At 34.6% G+C, this 26,227-nt stretch overlaps 1 protein-coding gene across 10 annotated transcripts in view; it reads right to left on the minus strand.

Annotated features, from left to right (window-relative positions):
- The window catches only part of LOC106869485 (uncharacterized), a 398,751-nt gene that overhangs the window by 307,476 nt on the left and 65,048 nt on the right, over window positions 1–26,227 (minus strand). For 2 of the 10 annotated variants that reach the window (XM_089365454.1, XM_089365451.1), the window contains one exon: window positions 9,954–9,995. The exons of the other annotated variants lie outside the window; for them this stretch is intronic. In XM_089365454.1, coding sequence (XP_089221580.1) covers window positions 9,954–9,956 — 3 coding nt within the window. In that variant the 5' untranslated portion in view covers window positions 9,957–9,995. The remainder of the gene's footprint in view (window positions 1–9,953; window positions 9,996–26,227) is intronic. 10 annotated transcript variants of the gene reach the window in all.

Below are 26,227 nucleotides of genomic sequence, written 5' to 3' on the forward strand. Positions count from 1 at the left end.
AAACATCATAAAATGTTACAAAGTGTGATAGAAGTAGGTGTCACTATTATAAGGAGGGTTTATGGACAGAGTGGTAATTACACTGAAGAATCAACAAAGGGTGACAGGTTCAATTTTCACTAAGATCTCACTTTTTTAGTATCATTCACTTTCGTCATTTCTCTGGCACTTAGATTTTATGATAAAGTGATGTTTATATTTTCTAAGTTTATCTATTATGATTATGTGGTTTAGAAGTTTGCTCCCAAGCACATGGTTTTGGGTTCATTCTCACAGCATGCATCTTGGGCAAGTGTCTTCTATAGCCTCAAGCCACCAAAACCTTGTAGTTTTGATAAACAGCGATTGAAAGGAGTCTAGCATGTGTGTGTGTGCATGTGTGTGAGAGAAAGTGTCAGACATACATACATACATACATACATACATAGACATACAGGCAGACAGAGAGAACACACACATGCTTGTCTCTCCTTGCCTTGACATCACATGATAGTTTTGAACAAGTATCACGTTCTTACAAGTGCTCTCCTTCATTTAAAAATTTTCCGCTTAAACATGCCCAGTCACAGAGAAACAAATTGCCTTGCTTGAAATAGGATGAAGATTGGCATCAGGAAGGGCATCCAGCTGTAGAAATATCTACTTCAATCAATCCTGTTTGGCCCACACAAGTATGGAATCGTGGACATTCAAATGATGATGATGATGTAAATACAATAACATATACACACAATGACACACACACACACACACAAAATCACACAATCACACAATCACACACACACACACACACACACACAATCACACACACACAAAATCACAGACATACAAAATCACACACAATCACACATACACAATCACACACACACACACACACAAAATCACACACACACACACACACACACACACACAACTTTAGTAAATAGTGTGCCCATTGAAAATGTGAGTCTATGCATTAACACGCACAAACTAATGTGAGATTCGATGTGTAGAGAATAATATTTGCATGATTTACAGAAGTAGTTTATAGTTGGTTGCTCTTCCTAACAGTAAACACAAGTTGAGAGTGTTGCATGCATGTTTAGAACAGCGAAACCAATGTAATGTTCCTCGTGTACAGACATAACAAAATGCTGATGACAAGATTCAAGATCATTATTCTTGTTCCTTACTTTCATAAATATTATTTCAAATGAAAAGTTATTTCATATGAAAGAATACTAAGAGAAGAAAAAAAAGATTTTAAAAAAATATGAATACCAATGAAATGCAAATGTCATTATAATAGAATTAAACCAAATGCCCAATCAGATGAATACCCGTAACTTAAATTAACTTAATTATAAACAGTATTAAATTGCTGTAACACTTTGGGGGGGGGGGGGTCTGTCATTGAAGTTGATCAAAGAATACATTTCCTTTCACATTAAGTGTCATTGACTCAAATACAGGACACACGTGAAAGAATATATCAATTTTTTTTTTTATGAGTTTTTTTCTCATGTTGATGTTTAGCACTAAGCTCTCCTGAATCAGATCTATCTCCCCAAAAGATAGAATGGTAATGGTGTTCCAGCCATAACTGTTCCACCCTTTTTAGTATGAGACCACACTATCTAATGAATTCGTAATGAATCCTTCTTTGTTTAAATCAGTGTTTCTCAAAAATCTTTTATACCTACAGGCCACACTTAATTCCTATTTTACTCAGATGAATTAAAGAAATCCTATTATATTTTTCTAATTAAATATTAAGGATTGCATAAAAGAAATTAAAATACTTTATGCATCGTAGAAGAATAACCAATTTATTGTAGAAGATAAATTCTAACAACAAAATCCTGTATGACCCCCAAGGATCATATGGACTGCAGTTGAGAGCCACTGGTTTAAATCAAAGTGTAATTTGAAGAAGATTTGTCTGTTATACCTGGCAAAGCAGGTAACCATGTAGAGGCTCCCTCATCGTCTCATTCCTCTTCTCCATATGTACACATTATATGCACAACATTGCTTTATTGGAATGTACGTGCATGAACAAAAACTTTTATGTTTATATTTAAGGTGACAGGCTGGCAGAATTGTTAACATGCCAGACATCTATTTTTACATTCTGAGTTCAAGTTCTGCCTAGGCAGATGTTACCTTTCAGGGTTAAAATAAGTACCAGTTGAGCACAAGGGTCAATATAATGAACTTACACCCCACCACCCAAAATCCTAGCCCTGTACCAAAACTTGAAGCCATTATTTCTATTGATATATATTTATATATATATATATATATATATAATTTAATTTATATAAGGGCATTACTATACAATAATGCCTCATGCTTAGAGGGACTTCATAAGGTATGATTGTATAGTAATGCCCTTATATAAATTAAATTATATATATTTATGGAAAAAAATGATGGGTTTTTTTTTTCCTTATGAGGTTTTTTCATGCTAACTACTTGATAAATTCTTATAAAGATTTTATCCTAACATTATATATATATATATATATATATATATATATATAATAAGTATGCCCCCAAAATGTTTGAGTTTTGTCAGCATACCTCATGATTCTTGTGCAAGATGTCCTTGTGGCAAATAAATAGAGCAATTATAATATGGAAGAATAACCCAAACTGAATAAATGACCAGTTTAACCTGAGTGAAGAAATCTGCAGAAGTACCCAAAGCAAGTGCCATAAATACTGTAATAAGAGCTATCAAATTACTCTAAGTAACGAAACTTACAAGTCACCTGAGAGCACTTAAATGTTCAGTGTGTAACTTTTCACAAATCACATGTGATTTACTGGTTTTCTAAAGTAAACCAGATGTTGTGAAACAGTATAAACCAATTGTTATTTTACAGAAGTATCAAAAATATGACCTAACCATTTTGTAGCTGCATCTGATACAATTATTATAATAATTACTGTTAAAATTTAATTATGCAATGCAACTTAGAATTACATGTGTTTATAAAGAAGAACCTTCATAGGAAGGTTGTTTTTTTTTTTTCTTTCTACAGATACAGTTGCTAATGGTAAATATACCCTTCAGCATTCACTTTATTCTGTCAGAATTAAATGTTTATTTATTCACATTGTTTTGTATTAATCATGCATTATCTTGTAGCTTTGCAATTTTGATGAGGTAACTTAATTTTTAGAATGATATTGCAGGGTTGGTGTGAGAGGTCAGTTTGAATCTAAAACAGCTTGAATATTTTGGCCGAATATAGCCAGTTTAAATGCTAAAGGGTTAAACATGAAAGCATTGAAACATTGAAGTAAGAAGATGGTTTCTGTGTTGAACATGCATATTCTGTCTGAATCTACATCCAAGAAAATATTTTCAACTTTCATTGACAAATATTTTCTAAAGGCTTATTCACTTATATTCACCTGCCTGTAACTTGAGGGTATGCCCCCGAAACATCATCACCAACTTCTCTCTCTCTCTCTCTCTTTTTTTTTTTTTTTTTTTTTTTTTTTGCCAATTGGGGTGGCCATGTATCTTTCATATAGCAAGATAGCTAATTCTGTCCTCTAACCTCTCATCACCTGGCACAAAGCCACCTCCCTCCACATTCTACCTACCTCAATTGTGGGATCTTGTCTTGCAAGCCACTTAGTGACCTTGCATAAAAAGCACCCAATACATTCTGTAAAGTGGTTGGGGTTAGGAAGGGCATCCACCCTTAGAGTCCTTGCCAAAACAGACATTGGTACTTAGCATGGTCCTCTGGATTGTCAGCTCCTATCAAACCATTCAGCCTGCCAGCATGGAAAATAGCTGTTAAATTATGATGATGATGATGAGCAGTGTCCTATTTGTTACCTCCTTTACCAATATTATTATAGCATCTGTACATTTGAAATTAATATGCTTTCCTAACACCACCACTCCAAGAGTGTAGTGGGTGCTTTTATGTGCCACCAGCATGAGGGCCAGTCAGGCGGTACTGGCAACGGCCACGCTCAAAATGGTGTATTTTACGTGCCACCTGCACAGGAGCCAGTCCAGTGGCACTGGCAACAACCTCGCTCGAATGATTTTCTAATGTGCCACCAGCACAAGTGCTAGAAGGCAACGCTGATGTAAAATTTTATCCTTTACACTTATTTCAAGTGTTGGAACTTCAGACATGGCTTGTACTTAGAAAATATCTGAAGATTTTTTTATAGAATGCACTTATAAGTTGCACCCACAACTCTAGGTGAAAACCTCAGGGGGAAAAAAGTGCAACTAATAGTGAAGTATATACAGTACTATTTATTATAAAGCAAATTATAAAGGTTGATTTAATCTTGATATGTCTCCCAGGCTTCGACAAGCAATTGAGACCACAGTTAAGAACCTCAAATGAATCTTGTGTAACTTGCACTTTAAAGTTGAATGAGGGAACAAAGCCCAACAGCCATGGCATGCTAGTAAGAAGCAACGACCCCAGGTATTACTAACTTTGAAAAAACTCAATAACTGAACAATGCTATACAAAGCCTATAATGAATAGGGTATATGGTGCATCCATGATTGTGCCCAACATAGTCAAAAAAAGAAGATATTACTCCTATCAGAAATATTACAACTGTGTGTTATGAAAAACAAAGATTGAAATCTGGATTGTGAAAGAAAATTACATAATAATGAGCAGTATTTTTATGGCATTCTACTAAATTCTGTCATTAGATATATCCATATTGTTTTAAATAACTTACAATAAATTATTACACTATCACAAACATAATACACGTTCCCAAATAAAACTGAGAATCTATTCATGAAATGCTATTCAATTATTTATACTTCAGTTAGTAATTAATTAACTACAAAAAAACCCTCAATAGCACACAATGTTTTTTTTTCCATGAAACAGAACTACAATAATCTACATTGTTTGAAATTTATGCAAATGCTGAAGCTAAGTGAATATATTATAATAGAAGATTATAAAAGGAAAAACTAATACAAATAAACCATACAAACATAAATAGTAAGAACAGGTATTACATTGGATGAATACCCTTTTGTCTATGTTTTATTATAAAGCGAGAGTGTGTGCATGGTTAAGTGGGTAGGGTGTTACACTCACTACCACAAGCTCACAGGTGTTACACTCACTACCACGAGCTCACAGTTTCAATCCCTTGACTGGGTTGTGCATTGTGTTCTTAAGCAAAACACTTCATCTCATGTCGCTCTGCAATCACTTTGATATCTGACATGTGATGCACCGTGCACCTGTACAGTTGATGTTAATTTGATAGAGGGATTGAGCTAATGTACAGCACATTAATTTGATTGCTATAAGCAAAACATTTATGGAGGTTGTTCAACAAAAAATTGCACAACCATCTTTATACTACAAGGGACTACCATTACCATCTTTACAGAGGGAAAAACCTCCACATGTGAAATAAACTTGGGCACTCTCAAGTCACTCGTCTGCTTTCCTCTCATCGCCCATGTGGTGAGAAATCTTCCAGGTTCCACTCTAATCACTACATCTAATCCTTCTTCGGAACAATGGCTTATATAAATACCTGCCACTGCTCATGTCTGCTCTGCCGGTGTTGGTTTATAACAGTTTCGGCAGGACATTAATGCTATCAGTTTCACCAAACTTGAAGTGGAGAGCTTGTGAAAAGCCTGTAAGCACTACCCTTTCCTCTAAACCTAGCAAATATTAAAAAAAAAAATGATAGAACCTGACAAGAATAGTAGCCAAATCTCTTTAATCACAACATACCATCACATCAACAAAAGAAAAAAATACATAATGTAGTTCTAGATACAATAAAAAAAAGATAAGCAATGATAACGATTGCAACATCCTTTTTGTGTGTATTTGTTCAATGAGGGAAATCTTAGGGTGAAACAACAACAAAAAATACACAAAATATTAACAACATCAACAGCAGAACAACTAAGACAGGTAAGCAATAACAATATTAGCGACAATGCTAAAAGAGACATGCGGATTTATATGGCATTTTCTATTTCTACGACAGAAGTCAGAAAATAAAACAATTTCTTACCTTATTTTTAATGTGTTTTGTGAGAGTGAGTGTGTGTGTGTGTGTGTGTGTGTGTGTGTGCACGTGTGTGCGCGTGTGCGTGTGTTTGTGTGTATGCACATGTGTGTGCATGTGCGTGGTCACGTGTGTGTGTATGTGCACGTGTGTGTGTATGTGCACGAGTGTATGTGCAGGAGTATGTGTGTATGTGCACGTGTGTGTGTAAAGTTGATAAATAAATAAAACCATTTCTCCAAGCAAATTCAAAGAATTTACATGAAGTTAATGTCTTTTATTCTGTTCTTGAATCATTAACTAAAAACTGAACAACAGAAGAATCTGAATAGCTTTGTACTTTACTATTAAAATTGGGTTTTGTAAAAAAACAGAGAGTGGGACTGGGCCAAATACCTACTATATTGCTTCATATTCTTCCTCAATAAGGGTATTGACACTCGACTGAAAACCAACTGCCAGCCAGCCAAGAAACCCTTCCAAATAGACAACACTAGCAAACATAATGTTATAAAACCTTAAACTTATCAAACCCCAACATACCATCAATATTTCTATAAAACCCTCAACCTAAACCACCAAATCACTATTGAAGGCTTCCATCACTCAAGACTGACTTTGCATCTGCACATGCATGCACAGGTTTTGGCAAATTTATGGTCAAAATATTCTGTTTGCAAAAGGTTGGATCTAGCTCCTTTGAACATCACTTATCCTACAATGTCATTCAAAAAATATATAATCGAGTGGTTGGCATTAGGAAGGGCATCCAACTGCAGAAACCATACCTAATCAAATTGGAACCTGGTACAGCTCCCCAGCTAACCAGTTTTCAGTCAAACCATCCAACCCATGCCAGCATGGAAAGCAGACATTAAATGACGAGATCATTGAAATCTCAAAGCTAGAAGACAATGTATAATTAATTCAAAACAATGTGAATAAAAATGCATTAGATTTGACAGAGTAATCTGAATGCTAAAGGATTAATACTAATCTAAAATATTAAATTAATCAAACCACAATTGCATATTATTTGAACCCCTTAACTTGAAGTTGGTATATTTTTTATGCTTAATACTGACCGTTCCTCCTAGCCATCCAAATCAACACATCTAGGTTTTGAAAGATTTTGAACAGTCCTAAACCATCAAATTTCCTCTTCCATACACATAAATCTGCTCTTATACATTTGGTGCTACATACAGGAAGTGCATAATTGTGCTAACAACCCAAATTCCTTCCACCTTTTTCTCTAACCTCAACCTCTATTAATTTAGGTCTACCTTTGCAAAATTTTTCTAGAACTGGTCTTTCTTCTCAGCTGATAGCCCAGTCACAGAGTGTAAAGAGATTGCAGTAGCTGTCATGCTGCCTACCACCATCTAAGAGATAATAATTATAAACTCATTCAGAATACCTTTACTACATTATCTATCAACACACACACTCCATTTCTAATAGTTAATACTAACATATTTAATTCGGGGAGCATCAAAACAGTAAAACATATCTACATCTTCTCTACCTGTCTATCCACAACAATTTGTACCAATTCCACTTTTCCTTATAACCAGTCTTGTCCATGCACCTTTCTCCAACCCTTATTTCCTGAATATAACACAAGGCAACAATAAACAAATGCTACCACTTCTGCCAGCTTCTTGTCTCCTACTGTACACACATTAATAACACTGGCTGACCTGAAACGGGGATGTGTTGAAATGAAGGAACTGAGAGAAAAAGAGAAGGGTAGTGATTTCTTTATGAAACTCAACAACAGTAACCCTAACCCTAACCCTTCATGCATGCACTACTAACAAATCTGTTAACACAATTGGTGGTAACACAGGAACTTGTACTTTACAAGTTTTGGTTTAAAGAGGTCTAACATAAAATAAATCAAAAACTACATGTGCTCAACTCAAGAAGATTCCATCATAACAACAACAACAGTAGCAGCAACATCGATAGCAGCAGCAGCAAAAATATAAAAATAAAAATTTCAGGATGCAAAAACTTATCATTTCAAGATATTAGCATAAAATGTATAAGAAAACTATATTTGATAAAATATTATAAATATCAAGAAAATGGCAGGTAACAAATGAAGACAAATGTCTGGTCCTAAGAGAAGCATTTTGATTTTTCTTTTTAACTTTTTATATGTATTTTTTTTTTTTTTTTTTAAATCAATTTGTTTTCAAAAGTTAAATTCCTTCTAAGACACCAGAAACTGACCATTCAAACTGAAATCAGTCAATGAAATATAGCAATGCAGCATAATTGTAAAATTCTAAGTTTGTTTCCTGTCGAACCCTTTTGTGGCAATATTTTTAACAAGAGCACATCTACCTTTGTCATTTTTTGGTTTTCAGAAAACAAAGAATTATGAGGTTTGGTGAAATAAAAGATCATCTTAAAATCTTATAACATCTTTTAAATAATAATTATTATTATTATTATCATCATCATTATAATAATGCTGATGTTGTGTGTCCCCTTGACTCATGATTAGTCAAGAAGGAAGGAGAAAAAAAGACATTTATACATTCCTCTTAAGTACAAAATAGCCAGACTATGGAAAATGAAGGTGAAGATAGTGTCCATTATTGCTGGACCCTTGGGAACAGTATCAGAAGGCATCAAAAGGAATAAAAAGGAGATTGGAATAGAATGCCCAGTAGAACTGTTACAAAAGGTTTGCTTCCTTGGCATGGCCAGAATAATCAGGAAAGTATTAGATAATTGAAAAAAACAGATAGCATGGTACCACAAGCTGTAGGTAGTAAGCCTGCTATGCATGCAAGACTCCAGGAGTTCCAACAAAACCAGAGTTAAAAAGAACAATAATAATGATTTCAAATTTTGGCACAAGGCCAGCAAGTTCAGTGAAGGGGATAAGTTAATTAAATCAACCCCAGTACTCAACTGGTAGTTATTTTATCAGCCCCAAAAGGATAAAAGGCAAAGTCAACGTCAACAGAATTTGAACTCAGAACGTAATCTTTCATGTTAAATTGATATTTCATTGGTTTTAATAGGTGTTTTCAGATGGGTTGCTATTGAAAGGATTAAATAATTGCATTGGTGCTAATTAATGTGAGAATGGAAATATTTAACCAAATTACAGCTGCAGGTGCACATATTACATGTGATTGAAACATTTGGCGGGAGAACGAAAGAAAAAATAATAATAAAAAACAAGCAATAAAAACTTGAGCCACAAAGAACAGCACATGCCTAAATTGTAAATAGCCAGCCCATTTAAAGCCAGCTTCAAAGACATGTCAGATAAAAAGGGAAGTTTTTACATCTGCACAAAGGAATTATGATATAATCACAAAGTGCAAAGCATGGAACCCTTTGATATTTCCTACAAAGATTATATGGACTAGATATTATTTGTAACTCCTTGTTGATAGATTTGTATGTTTTAATGCTTTTTGATCTCTTCCAAAGGATATTAATATCAACACCATTAAATTGTTTCCTTTGTACTAGATTAGACTTTACGGAATGCCATTTACACAGAGCACATAACACACAGAAGATGTGTTTACAAGCTGGAAATTCATTATATTATAATACTCATGCACTGGACGATGATTTGCCCCTGGCCTAACAAAAGAAAACAAAAAAAAATAGGCGGATATATTGAATGGGAAGTGTACAAACACACAAGAATGTAGCGGGTTTTCTATACCTGAAGTATTTATTGACATAACTTCAAAATGCATATCACTCCTATGTAGTTGAGCATTTGGCAATAGGACAACAACAAAGCTTTAGTTTTTGATACCATTTAATGATCACTGTCTTCATTTTCTTTCTATTTGTTTTATTTATTTATTTATTTATGAAACTACAAAGTTTCACTGAAAAATTAAACTTTCAAGCGAGATTTCATTACTTACCATAGAAATAATACTTCATTCATCGGATTTTTGCATGCAATCCTAAAGGAAAGTTAGTATGAAGTTTGTTATTTTATATTTTAATTAATAAAAGAACTAAATTTTGAAAAAGATTTAATTTGATTTAATTTTAGTATACTTTAGTACCTAACAAGGAGTGTTATAAACATAAGATTAAATTACCAAATTATGTGCAAAATATTTCTGAGCAGCTACAATTAAGTTTAAATGATAAAATCGATGAAAATAAGTACATATAAAAGCTTTTCAGTTAAGCAAAATAGTACTACATACGAATTTAAAATATTGTATGCTAGTAAGTATTTTAAATTATCACACACGAAGTATTTCAATACCATTTGTGAATCTAAATATTGAATCAGTAATGTACAGTGGCTCTGAGCTACATTAGTGGACCACGAGCCAAAAAACGATCATGTGATTAGTTGTCGTTATGACCACTGTATTGCTTTTGGAGAAGGTAAGTAACTTTGCATGCTTCAATCTAGCTGACTGGCAACAGATTCACTCTTACTCAACAAATGAGTCGGTTAGTAGCAGATAAGACATGCAGCTGTAAAAACACTTCCTCCAACAATTATGTTCAAGAATATTTAATTCCATTTTTACTGTCATAGAAAAAGGGATGAATGAGCGAGTGTGAGAATGGATAACTGAGAGAGTAAATGAGTAAGAAAATAAGTGAGAGCAAGAACGAGTGAGTGACAGTAAGAGTGCGAGTGAAAACAAGAGCGAGTGAGAGAAAGAACACAAGTGAAAGAGTGAGTGAGAGAGCAAGTGAAAGACGAGTGAGAGTAAGAGCACGAGTGAGAGAGTGAGTGAGAGTAAGAGCGCAAGTGAGAGTAAGAGCGCGAGTGAGAGTAAGAGCACAAGTGAAAACAAGAGCAAATGAGAGTAAGAAAGAGAGTGAGAGCATACAAGAGAGTGCAAGAGTGAGTGAGTGGAAGAGCAAGAACAAGTGAGTGATGAGTGTGAGAGCACATGAGTGCAAGAACAAGTGGAATGTGTGTGTGGACTCAAGTTAGTCATGAAAAGAAATGCCAACCACTTCAGGTCTTCTCAGACTAACATGGTTGATGTGGTTAATGCTCAAGTTTGAACATCTGTAGGTCAACATTGGCAGAAAAAACAAAGAAAGGAGGAGACGCTTGTCTACTAGAAATAGCAACTAAATCTCCTTCAAATCACACTTAAGCATCTTGAAATAGGAAATATACAAGAGATAATATAGTCCTACAAGAGACATGAAGGACACAGACGGAGAGCCTCTGATCAGAACTAACCTTGGGCAGGAACTTCAGAATTGCACTTCTGTGAGGAAGGATGGAGTAAAAAATATGTAGAGGAATCTAGGAGATGACACACAACAGGGATGAGGATTAGAGGAGAAAGCATTAGATGGGCCTGCAAATAACCAAGATCAGAGGAGTAGAGGCCATTGTAGAAGGGATTAAGAGGAGATGAAATACAGGTACAATATTGATTTTTTTAGAGCCTTTGATTCAAAAACCTTTCTGGTTTAGAGACCTTTTCAAACCAGAGCTAGTTACCTTGGTGAACACACTAAATTAAACAAATATTAAATTTACTTAAGATACCTGTTTATTAGTGCAAATTAGTGATGGTTATATGAGGTTCTGGACCAACAATGTCCAGAAAGTCATGTTGTACCTGTAGTGCATTCATGGATGAATGTTTGTATATCAGTTTGTTGGCCTTGTTTTCCAGTTTCAGCTAAGGATTTATCTGTATAGCAGCAACATCACCTTGCCCTTTGTGTGTGCATCTCTATGCTGTAGGTTACATATAGAATTTGTAGGTAATTACTGACTGATCAGAGTCAAAGTATTTTCTGGCTTTGAACAGAATGCCAAGTCTTTGAGTTGCTGTTTTGATTTCAATAATCTTTTCTATTCTAGGCACAAGGCCCAAAAATTTTGAGGAGGAGGGGACAATCAATTAGATCAACCACAGTATGCAACTGGTACTTAATTTATCAACCCCCAAAAGGATGAAAGGCAAAGTCAACCTCAGTGGAATTTGAACTCAGAACGTAAAGACGGACGAAATACCACTAGGCATTTCACCTGGCGTGCTAACATTTCTTATTTCTTTACTGCCCACAAGGGGCTACACACAGAGGGGACAAACAAGGACAGACAAAGGGATTAAATTGATTACATCGACCCCAGTGAGTAACTGGTACTTATTTAATCGACCGCGAAAGGATGAAAGACAAAGTTGACCTCGACAGAATTTGAACTCAGAATGTGGCGGCAGACAAAATACCACTAGGCGTTTCACCTGGTGTGCTAACGTTTCTGCCAGCTTGCTGCCTTAGATTTAATTTTAATAATGTCAGATTTATGTGAGGGTGTCACAAAACAAAAAATGGTGAGGCCCAACAGTTATTGTAATTTTGATGGGTTTTAGATGTGTATTGCTCATCACAAAAGAATGATGCACCAGACTCTTTGTTTTGTGTAGTGATTGGATTTTTATGCTGTTGTCATGTTCTCACTGAAGGAAGTTTTCTAAATCTCTGTTCATGGAAGCAGTGAAAATTCAGTGCGAGATATTCTATGTTGTATAACGGTGATGAAACCAGAATGTTGCTGCAGTTTAGCACCAGATCAGTTTTAATCAAACTTACCAATGTCATCAAATGCATTTCAGCTTTGCCTACTATATTTTTTAAAATAAATTGTGATCACAAAGAGATTTTGCTGCTATTTCTAAAAGGCCAAGCCACCCAAGAACTTGATACTTGCTTCAAAGGTTAAAGTGGAATAGGGCTGACATCTACATAAGAATGAGCATGTGTGTGAGAGAGAGAGAGAGAGAGAGAGAGAGAGAGAGATAAAGGAGGGTTGCGTGTTATCGAAATGACAGTAAACAGGCTAATCTTGTACAAAAAGAAAATGTGAGGAAACAGAGTTTAGATTTCATCAAAATTGATGGTGTATGGGTGAGAGGTCAGAGATAGTCCATGAGTGTACAATGCTATGGGGTGGACTGATGGGAAATTTTCAATTCAAAAAATGAGAAAGATAAATAGTGCTCATGAATGAGCAACAAACTTAATAGACTGTGTGTTTGACATGGTTGAAGGTTTTATTAATGTAAAATGCATCAAAACACTTAGGAAGGGTCAGACTCAAAACGCTAAAGGAGAGATGGGGTGGAGGAAGTTGTCTAACTCCAAGTTAACTTCAATTGAGCAAACTTAGATCAACAATATTCCTGCCGTGATCACCTTGTCTTTTTCAGTTGTATGATTTTTAAGATGGTAAGGTGTGATTTGAGGGAGATTTGACTGCTATTTTTGACAGATTTAAGTGAGAAATATAGAAGCTCCCACACTGAGCCATCTGAGAGATGATTGTTTACAAGAGTTTTCAAAACCTATATTTGAGATTTTGGAAGTGAGGGCAATTAGTTGAAAGTTGTCAGAGGTGTGTATGTGTGTGTATGCATACATAAACAAATGAAGAATTTACTATTGTGAGAATATTTAGGCTTTTATTTAAATATTGCTGCAACAAACAGCAAATTTAGCCATTCGTTATTTCCAAAATGGATACATTTCTAAAGGGGGAAAAAAAAGGAATTTCAGAAACTGAGAATGACAAAGTTGTTTTTAACTTCACTACACTACATGGAAGCATAAAAGAATTTCCCTTTCTTCATTTCTGCATGAGAATTTGTTAAATTTGTAGAAACATAAAACAGTTCATAATTAACACAACAAAAGTAGTTTTAAGCTAGGAATAACTGATCTAAATAGCCGTCACTATCTTTGACACTACTTCAGTCTAAAAAAACTTGGTTAAAAAGTTGCTACAAATTTTACCAGATAACAATACACAAAGCATTTTTTTGTATTAAATGAAGTATCCAGATTAAACAATTCATTTCGGATATTGATATTTTCCTTCATGAACAAGCAAAAAAAAATATATATATATATATAATTACTCTTTTTTTGTTTCAGTCATTTGACTGTGGCCATGCTGGAGCACTGCCTTTAGTCGATCAAATCAACCCCAGAACTTATTCTTTGGAAGCCTAGTACTTATTCTATCGGTCTCTTTTGCCGAACCACTAAGTTACGGGGACGTAAACACACAACCATCGGTTGTCAAGCGATGTTGGGGGACAGACACAGACACAGACACATATACACACACACACACACACACACACACACACACATAGATACATACATATATATACATATATACAACGTGCTTCTTTCAGTTTCCGTCTACCAAATCCACTCATAACGCTTTGGTCGGCCCAAGGCTATAGTAGAAGACACTTGCCCAAGGTGCCATGCAGTGGGACTGAACCTGAAACCATGTAGTTTGTAAGCAAACTACTTACCACACAGCCACTCCTGTGCCTATATATATATATATATATATATATATATATATATATATAATACAAGTAAACAATTTTTAAATGATTATACAACAAGTAACCATAAGTCAAATTATTGGTTGTTCATATCTTTATGTGGTTTACAAAAAGATAGACTGAAATACTATATTTCAGAATGCTATACACACACACACACACACACACACACACACACACACACACACACACACACACACACACACACACACATTGCATCTCTGATTTGGTCTGCAAGAACCCTGACCTCAACTCATCAGCTGAAATATTCTGTTGTATCTTGGGATACACTGATTCTATTTCATTTCTTTATTGTTCATCAGTTACTTAACAGCTTAAACCAGTTAATTGATTGGCTCATTTATTGTTCAGTTAATCAATCAATCAGTTACATTTATCAAAGTCCTTTAGCTGCCATCCACAACCTCATCAATGGCAGCCCTCTTTACCCAAAGGTAAGCTTCATGTTTTATCTGTCTGTCTCAGTTTTTTAGGTTCTGTATTTATATTGTTGTATGGATGTGAGTAAGAATGTATGGAAGAGAGAGGAAGTGTGTGTGTGTGTGTGAGCATGTGCATTCGCTCATGTGTGTGTGTATTTAAAGGTTTGTGTGTACATGTGTCCATCCATCCCCCCATTTTCACCACCTACTATTCTTAAGGGGTTTTGAAGAAGGGGGGGGTAAAGTTTTCAGGCACCTACTCTATAGGATCCTATCAGAAGCAACTGTCATTACATGCTCGAGCTGGACTCCCAACCATGACCAACTGAGATCGTGGACTTTATCCAACCCCTAGGTCTCCTGCTGGATGGTTCAGCTTGAAGAATCTGTCTTGTGATTCTTTCCTGTGACACTAATTCCTGCCCTTAGTACTGAAGCTGAGATCACTTAATACGTATCTGTCAGCGGAAACAATATCTCCACATAGAAGAGACGACTAAGACAAGTGACTGCTTTAAAGACATAGTTTTGAGCAATGAGAACTTAACCCTGTTTTCAATTTGAAGCCAAACTCCAACAAAAGCATTTTCAAAATAATTGGCACTTATTCCAAACAGCTAGCTTGGTGGTTCTTAATCAGGGTCCATATGACCTCTGTGGGATCTATATATAAAATTTATGTGCAATAAATTTGATAAACTTCTTCAATACAAATGGTTATGGGATGTGGGGTTCATCTGAGTAAAATAAGACTCAAATGGTTGAGAACCAGAGAGCTAGATAAACCAAAATACAAAAACTAAGATATTCTCAAAGGATCATGGGTTGATAGTCAAAAATCCTTAAATATTTATTTTGAGTATCCCATCTATATTGCATTTTCCACTTAAGCAGTGGTTGTCTATTTTTAAAGCTTTAATATGGAAATACCTGGTGTCCAGGTGTGCGGTTGACCCACTGGGAGTGGGAGGGCTCCTCTTTTGTTGTCACAACATCTCTCTAAGAGAGGGAAACTCTGAGAGAAAACCTGCAACACTGACAATATTCAATGATGTAGACTAGTTCTTTTCGAGTTTATGTTGTCCATATTCAGAGAATGGGATTGGATCTGTGCAAATCCTTTCCCCTCTATAAAAAAACCACCATGCACAGGCACCGCTTGAAAAAAAAAGACCTATCACAAAAATGGCTGGTCGTAGTCTTCACATGTGTGGGACTTTCAATCAGGCGATGGCAATACTCAAACATGAGTTTGCAACCATCATGTATGTATGTATACATTTGTGGACACATGTGAATGGGTGCGCTTATGTCTCTCTGTCTGGACATCACAAGACAGTTGTAAAGGAATGCCTCCATCATAAAAGCAATGTCATTCATTTCTCATCTGTGAAAACATGTCTGGGCATGGGGAAATATTACTTTGCTTGAAAACAGGCGAGGGTTGGCAGCAGAAAAGGCATTCATCTAGACAAAAATTTGTCTCAACAAATTCTGTCCAAGTCATAGAGAAGTTGACATTGTGGTAGTGATTAAAATGGAAGCAATTCAGCTCTAAGCAGAACTACTCTAAAAGTCTTCCAGCTATGACAAACCCATCTTTTGTTCAGATATAGGTACTAAAGACTACATTACTTTATGTGTACTTTTTTTTTTTTTGAATGGTAGGGTATGATCCCACAGAGATTTGACTGCTATTTCTAATAGATCTAGCAGCGCTGCTAAAGCTTAAATGCTTTTTAAAGAACTACATGCTATCAAGTATAAGAATATGAAATATTAGAAATATTATTGTAAGTAAAGAAACCCAAAGAAATAAGGAAAATAAGCAATTGGTACACACACACACACATATATATATATATATATATATTTACATATCTATATATGTTTGTGTGTGTGTATTATATATATATATATAAAATTACTCAAAAATTGCTTTTGGTTCATTTATCTGTTCACAAAATATATTTATCTTTAAAAGAAAGAAAAAAAAGAAAAAAAATGAACAGATAAGTTTTCAAAACTAAGCACATGATTATAGTATTCGTAAAGTATTTGTAAAGTAAAATAGTTTATAATTACCCAACAAGTACAACCCAAGATGTAAAATATTGATATCAGCCGATGATGATTTTTTTTTTTTTCTTTTAGACATAAGTATAGTCCCAAAAATATCAAATGCCTCCTTCTTTTACCCTGACACACAAATTCATTATTTTCTCTGAATAATTTTGCCTGACAGACCACCACCAGTTTCCAAAGCTGCTTTTTTTTTTTTTTTTTTTTTTTTATTTTACATGTCATATATGGATAGTTGACTTGTGAATCCAAACCGGTTTACTAAGTGGTATCACCTCTTGATCAAGAACTTACAAATTTAGATCCTTTTATATAAAAAGGGTAGTAGATAAATTACAATAACAAATACAGAGTAAAGGGGTTGGTGAAAGCATAGCAGAATTTTCTAAATATTTGTTTTACACTGATACACCCGCATAACAAAAAAAAACATTAATTGCTACTACAATAGCTAAGACATTGTCAAACAATTCTAGATTAGAATTTGGCAATGATTGTCTGTAGGATTTGCAGCCAGAGACAAGAAATTAGCAATCGAAAGACATTCCATGTCTCACATTCACTTAGATACTCGTCCCACGTCAAATGCAGGACCAAAATGGATGGTATGTGTGGGTTAAAAATGTCCAAGCAAGTTCAACCAGATGACGATGATAAAGCAATTAAATAGACAAGTTAATGAAATAAATCTATTGGCAGGTGACAAATGCTTGTCTATCTGTGTGCAGAAACAAGTTTATAGTCATAAAAATACATATAACTGTTTAAAAAAACACCTAACCCCCAACAAATTCCAAAAGAGAAAGTTATAGCTTGGTGGCCAGTCTGAAACTACTTGCTATTTTAACTTAATTAGAAGAACACACATTCCAAATACACATTTTTTTTTTTTTTTTAAGTGACACTGGAAGAATATAGCTTCCGCCATAAGCTTTAATGTACAGACTGTCAAAGTCACTAAATTGCTTTATTAGTTTCTAACAGTGGTGTCATTTAATATGACACCATTTCTATTTTGCAATAGATTTATTACTAATAAGAATATTATACTGTGAAATACTTGCTTCAAACAAAATAACAGGCTAAAAAAGGAGTGGTGTATAGAGACCTCCTTTTCAGACCCTCCCAAACATGAGGAGAAGAAAAAGAATTGGAACATTTCAACTTGTTTAAATGTTATTAGAATTTGCTACAAATTTATACTAAATAGGCGGGAACCTAGCTAGATATGAATTCCATAATATGGTAGATAGATAAATAGATATAACAATGAAAATAACTAGATAGACAGAGATTCAAGGAATGATGCAAGGAAAAGAATAGTAAATGAATTCTGAATGTGTGATATTTATTAAGTTGAAGACCTTCCCAGTGAAATACCATGAATCACTCAGTACAGAACTTCTATGGAAATAACACAAATTAAAAACAAGTTCATTCAATAAGTTTTTATACATTCGGTATCTAAGCAAAATGGACAGCTGAGTTTGCATAAAAATAATTTCTAATGCTTTGACTGTAGTATACTTAGTATCATCATCATCATCGTAAACATTGTCGTCATCATTATTTCACACCCATTTTCCTTGCTGGCATGGGCTGGATGGCTTGACAGAATCCAACGGATCCAAGGACTGCATCATGTTTTAGTGTCTGCTTTGACATAGGTTTCTACAGCTGGATGTCCTTCCTAATGCCACCAACTTTACAGAATGTACTGGATGCTTTTTACATGGCGCCAGCATTAGTGTGGTTGCCATACAGCATACAAGACTATGACAACTTTCAGAGACAAGGGATCAGCTTTATAATAGGGGACAAAGTATGAGAGAAGGTGAAGGGGTAGCGTTGCATAGTTACTCACTCACATTCAGTAGGGGAGGTAGAAAATGATCAGGAGGAGCAGTGATGAGGTAGATATTAGAAACGAGGTGTACAACGCATGCAGAAGTAAGTGGTTGATTGGGGGTGGATTTAATTATAAGCATTTTTAATTCCACATTTAAAATATTGAAACACTGGAAAAATAAATCTGAAGGAATACAAATTTACTCAATGTTACTGCTTACATGCATGTAACAATATTAATATGTAATACACTCACTGCATATAAATATTAATATTCTTACATGCTATATATTACATATATAACAATCATCATCATCATCATCATTTAACATCTGTTTTCGATGCTGGCATGGAATATTAACATGTAATATTCTTACATGCTATATATTACATATATAACAATATAAATATGCAATATTCTTACATGTGTTATGTTACACAACAATATAAATATGTAATATTCTTACATGCTATATATTACATATATAAATTACAATATGAGAACTGGTATAGCTTAAGAAATAAGGTATTCTGACAGGCCATTATTTTTTGTATGTACATGCAATACATTTTGATAGAAAAACAAAATTGCATTAGTTGCGAGGCCCATTTTGGAACGGTGACATAATATTCTCGACACAAAATATTTAATCTCATTTCATGCCTATTTACCTAAAGGATCGAAGAAGTTAAATGATTGCAGAGAATGTTTGTCTCTTAATACTAGAAGCTAGAATAATGTGTCATTTCTATGAGTCATTATCATTGAAAGGAAATGGAAGGAGTGTGTGTGTTGTGTCCAGGTTGTTTGTTTGTAGCAGAAAAGGTTATGAGACGAACAAGGTTTGTAAATAAGTGTTGTGCAAAAAGTTCAGAGTGTGTGTTTAGAATAGGATGAAATCAACTTTTTTTTATTGCTGTCACAGTGGTGTAACCCTAGACCAGTCCTGAGTGAGCTGAACCATGATGAAAGACATTCCAGAAATGGCTATCCCATCTTTTATTCAGAACTACATTAATCAATGTGTGTGTGTGAGAGAGAGAGAAAGAAAGAGAAAGAGAGAGAGAGAGAGTGAGTGAGTGAGAGAGGGTGGGTGAGTGTGAGAGAGAGAAAGTGAGAGAGTGTGAGAGAGAGAGAGAGTGTGAGAGAGAGAAAGAGTGAGTAAGAGAGAGAAAGAGTGAGTAAGAGAGAGAAAGAGTGTGTGTGTGTGAGAGAGAGAGATGGGGTGAGTGAATGAGTGAGTGTGTGTGTGAGAGAGAGAGAAAAGAGAGAGTGTCTGTGAGAGAGAGAAAGGGTGAGTGAGTGAGTGTGAGAGAAAGAGAAAGGGTGAGTGAGTGTGAAAAAGAGAAAGGGTGAGTGAATGAGTGAGAGAGAGAGAGAGAGAGAGAGAAAGGGACCTAAGATGAAAGATATTCCATCCTAGACAATCCTGCTTTATTGAGTAATTAGCAGTAAATATGGGCCAGAATTTTGCTCCCCAACCACATGGTTTCAGGTTCAATACTATGTGTGGTACTTTGGATAAGTGTTTATTGCTATGGCCCAGGCAGGCCAAAGCTATGTATGTGGATTTGGCAGGTGGAAACTAAAAAAAAAAATAAACAAACACCATCTAATATAATAATACTCGTGTTTTTCTCCGTCACAACATATAAATGAGAAAGGAAGGGGGTGATAGATGAATAAGGAAGGAAGGGGTGGGGTAAAAAATTAGCATTTCAACTCCGTGTGAGTATATGTGTGTGTATGTAAAAGGGAGGTGTGTGTGTGTATGTGCAATGGGATGGAGTACATCTGAAAAGAAAAATCAAACAGCATTTCAACTCTGTGTGAGTATATGTGTGTGTATGTGTGTGTGAGTGGAGGTGCAATGGCCCAGTGGTTAGGGCAGAGCACTCGTGGTCATAGGATCGCGGTTTTGATTCCCAAACCGGGCGTTGTGAGTGTTTATTGAGAGAAAGCACCTAAAGCTCCACGAGGCTCCGGCAGGGGATGGTGGCGAACCCTGCTGTACTCTTCCACCACAACTTTCTCTCACTCTTACTTCCTGTTTCTGTTGTACCTGTACTTCAAAGGGCCAGCCTTGTCACACTGAATATCCCTGAGAACTACGTTAAGGGTACATGTGTCTGTGGAGTGGTCAGCCACTTGCACGTTAATTTCACGAGCAGGCTGTTCCATTGATCGGATCAACTGGAACCCTCGATGTCATAAGCGACAGAGTACCAACAACAACAACAATGTGTGTGCGTGTACAAGAGAAGTATGTGAATGTTTATGTGTGTGAACCAGCATTCTTTCAGTAACAAATGATGATCAATGTCACATCTCAAAAGACAACATTGACAAGTCTATTAATTTGATTGACCATCCATATTTATATGTAAAATACTACAATTAGCTGTCATTTTTGATGGCACAGGGCCAGCTAGTAGGATAATAATTGAGTATGTGTTTGTGTTAGTTTCATTGTCTTGACACTGAGTCATGGTTGTAAGCAAATGACACTGGTGTGTGTGTGTGTGTGTGTGTGTGTGTTCTATTTTTTACTTGCTTCAGCCATCAGACTGTGGCCATGTTGGGGCACTGCCCTGGGGAATTTTAGTCAAAGTGATTGACCCCAGTACTTTCTAAGCCTGGTATTTATTCCATCAATCCCTTTTGCCAAACTGTTAAGTTACAGAGATGTAAACACACATTAATACTGGTTGTCAAGCAGTGGTGGAGGACAAACAAACAAACAAACAAACAAACAAACAAACAAACAAACAAACAAACAAACAAACAAACAAACAAACAAACAAACAAACAAACAAAAACAAACAAAAACAAACAAACAAACAAACAAACAAACAAACAAACAAACAAACAAACAAACAAACAAACAAACAAACAAACAAACAAACAAACAAACAAACAAACAAACAAACAAACAAACAAACAAACAAACAAACAAACAAACAAACAAACAAACACACACACACACACACACACACACACACACACACACACACACACACACACACACACACACACACACACACACACACACACACACACACACACACACACACACACACACACACACACACACACACACACACACACACACACACACACACACACTTCTTTCAGTTTCTGTCAACCAGATCCACTCACAAGGCTTCGGTTGGCCCAAGGCTAGAGTAGAGTTCACTTGCCCAAGGTGTCACACAATAGGACTGAACCTGGAACCATGTGGTTGGGGATAAGTACACACACACACACACACACACACACACACACACACACACACACACACACACACACACACACACACACACACACACACACAGATATAAACATTTACAGTCACTTATAATCATGGATAATGAACTGGTTGTTGTCAAAATTTGAGAGTCCTAAACTATTTGCTTAATGTTATCAACCAGTTACTAATGAAACGACTTCCAAAACGATCCCAAGAAATAGCTTCCACTGTGTGCACGTGTGTAGTGGGGTGGGGTGGGGTGGATATGCATGTTTATGAGTCATTCTTTTTGTTTGTTTTTGTCATGTAGATGCTGGCCAACTAATTTATAATTAGCTGAAAACACTCAATGAATAAATGCCTCAATTAGACAATTTAAAATGCACCTTATGAATGTTAGGTGTGTCTGGTTACCACATACAACACTCAAGTATTTTAAGTTAACTAATTCAATATCTTTCTCAATATGTACTCTGGAGATATTTTCAATGGCTCAATAAATCAGAATTTTTTGGTTGTGTATTAAACACACTCATTCCGTTCTTGTTCTGTGTTCCTGTCGCTTTATATTCAACTCCTTGTGGTCGACCACAATTTATAGCAGGCTAATTATAGCCTTACTATAAATGAATAAATGTTATAATTAGATAAATTAAGATGTGTCTTTTTCTTAGATCTATGTATGTCTAATTACCACACACAAACTATATATATATATATATATATATATATATATATATATATATATATATATATATATATATATATATTATTATTATTATTATATATGTGTGTGTTTGTATGTACATGTTGAAGAAAGCCACTACAATGGAAGTATAGAAATAAAGGAGTGTAGACAGAAGCAAAACCAAAGCAAAACAATAATACCGATTTATATTTTTATCTTGTACATTAATATTTCAAATTTAAAACACTGTGCCAAAAAAAAAAAAAAACAGAAAGAAGAGGACAAACTCCATCTAGATCAGTGTTTCTTAACCATTTTTTTGCCTATGGAATCTTTTGATTCCTATTTTACTAAGATAGACCCTCTTAGCCATTCAATGTTTCAAAGAATCTTATTGTATTAATATTTTTATAACTAAATTAAATATATAACATAATTAAATATTTTTATTATTAAATATTATTAGAAATCATTAAAAAAATTGCTAAAATATTTTGTGTATCATAGAAGTATAACTAATTTATTGTAGAAGATAAAATTTTAAGAAAATCTTAAATGGGCCCTCAAAGACCATATGGACCCAGTTAAGAACCACTGATCTAGATTTAGATAATGAAACAATTTGTTTTTTTTTCTAATGATAATATTAGATGAAAGCTGTGGAACACACTAGCCGATAGTGTTAATGCAGCCAATTAGCTCAGTTCATGCCAATTGTTAATAGATGGATTTAGTTTACTAATCTGAATAGCTTTTTTAGTCCTTAAATTCCCGATATTTCATTCTGTGCTCTCGATAATAACTATAATATATTAGTTATGACATTTCTGCAATTATGTTTTAAAGGAACAAGTATTTGTGTGAGTTCAATAATACAGATGTGTGGTTTATGGATAGTGCTATAAATCATACACAACATAGACCTGTTAAAATATGTTCACATTGTTGATGGAGCAGATAACTAATATGTAAGAATTGTTGAACAATTTCTCACCCCACCTCCTATATATGGGCTGACTCCCAGACACATTTTCTCAAGAAAAGCTCATATATATATATATATATATATATATATATATATATATATATATATATATATTCAAGCTTTCACAACAGATCAACTGATGGATTGCAGCATATTTTTTCTCTTAATGAGATGCAACAGTTTTCAAACAAGAAATGCTATTTGTCAGAAGCGTGAACTCTCTTTGGAGTTATATTACAAGGCCAGCATATGGTGAGGAAGAGCCAATATCATTTGAAACCACTTGCTGCCAGTACCCCCACTATCAGCTGCTTTACTCCGTTGTTTATACATATTTTGTAGATAGGCAGCCAAGACTCTAATAGAAGCTGATCTATAAACCCCTGTACAAACAGACCTCTACTCTTTAATAAAAGAACAATTGCTGCAACCCACTAAATGATTCATAGAGATTCAATGTACAGCAGGCACACCGAGTATTCTCATCCACAATGTATGCACTTATACTAACTTCTACAACAATATGGGTACATGTTCAAGGGTCTATATACTATATCATATGGGTCATATTACTGGTGATTTCCACCCCGCTCTCATCTCATGCATGATTTAACTACTTTTTCCTAAATCTCCCTTCAACAAATTCACTAATGCATGGATTTCTTTCACCCAACTAAAACAAAGTTCTGTTGCTGCTCAGAGATTTCTCAATGTATTAATTTCGAATTGTTTTCAGCAAAGACAAGCACACCACACCATACAATTTCAGTTTATTTCCTCAAAATATCCTCCCAATTCATACTCACATACCATCTTGCAAATCAAAACACTTCATACTTCTCATCTTCAATGGCTCAGGAAAGTCAACATTTAAGTTTCAGCTTAGTCTACTAATAACTAATTCCTTGCTTCTTCCAGTTTATTTTAAACAAAAAACAAAACACATAATATGGATAAGATACACAAATACTTGTTCAATTCTGAGATACAGTATATATTACATTTTTCTTCTTTCTTTAAGTACCTGGCCATGAAACACTTGCTTCCATGAATATATGAACTCCGCCCCACAAATCATATAAAAACATTTTTTTTTTTTTATAATGAAATAAATATTTTATGTATTTTTCATAGATGCTACAAAAGTTCACTTTCAAACACAAACGTTTTTTTTTTTTTTCTTTGGGTGTGTGTGATTAATCCAAACGAAAAGAAAAAGCAAAAAATAACAAAATTAGAATTGTTTACATTCAGTGAAATAAGCATTTATAGAGAATTCATTTTGGAGAAGTTGGAAGCAACTCATTGAAAATAATTTAGCCTTAAGGTATTAGAAATGAAAAACAAATGGAAATATCGTTAAAGTTACAGTAAGTATCTCGCATGCTTCCATTCAAATGAGTCCAATTTTTCAATTTCTTTTGAAAGAATTGTCAAATTCAGCAGAGTTTCTTTTTTATATTAATATACTTTGTTTTGTTTTGTTTTTTTCTATATTAACAAGATATTTTCCATTTATTTTATATGTTCCATTTAATTTATATTCATGCTCTCACAGAATAGAATTCTTAATGTGTCTATTACTGAAAATAGGACCGATTAATAAGCATCAAAGTGTTCAGGCAGCAATCTAGGATAAGGATGTGATGAAACATTGTAAATGGTCTTTCTTCATGAACAAAATTCGTTTTAGACTTTCAAAAATAATTCTGTCATTAGTAGTGGGGGGAAAAAACTGTTGGGAGTAATTAATAGTGAGAAGCGGATTTAAAAATCACATCCCTTGATCTATTTTCAAAATCAAAAGAAACAGTTCGCAACCAGAAAATAGTGATAGAAGGTTATTTCATGCAAAATTTCTACCTGCCTGGATATGAGTGTCGTAAATTTTCCAGAAGTCTGCAGCAGTTGAGAAGTTTAATTCACCTATGAACACAGTAAACTGAATGATATCAAAATCACATACAATATCAAACAGTTAAATAAATATCTTTAGCACTCAATGGAACGCATGACTAGGAGTCAAACAATTGCTGTTCAAGGCCCTATACAAAATTTTCGTCCAAAATACTCAAAGAAGGATACACACTGGAAAATATTACAAAATGTATTAGACTGATCAAATTATTTTTTTCTTCGTAAACTTTGAAACCAAATATAGAACTTTAAAAATATATCACCGTTTCAACATATGGAAATGATTAATATAGCTACTACCTATACAAATAGATATTTTCTAACACAAAAATAAGATAGATATTGAACAAATCATTTGCACAAATGCCTCTGTGTGTGTATAATAAAGCAAAAAGAAAAACAAAAAAAAAAAGAACTCAACACAGTGAAATAGAGTGGAAAAAAGTTCATTGAAACCCAAGGTGAGTCAGTCACTACTTGAGTTTCACATTTCTGCTTCATCAGTTGAAATTAAATGGAAAAGCGACACTCAAATAAATGACAACACTCTGCTTTGGGATATTGAAATTACTCGTGTGTGTGTGTGTGTGTGTGTACACACACAAAAAACACACATG

This window comes from Octopus bimaculoides, chromosome Z, assembly GCF_046866305.1.
Source record: "Octopus bimaculoides isolate indiv1 chromosome Z, ASM4686630v1, whole genome shotgun sequence".
NCBI classification, from domain to species: domain Eukaryota; kingdom Metazoa; phylum Mollusca; class Cephalopoda; order Octopoda; family Octopodidae; genus Octopus; species Octopus bimaculoides.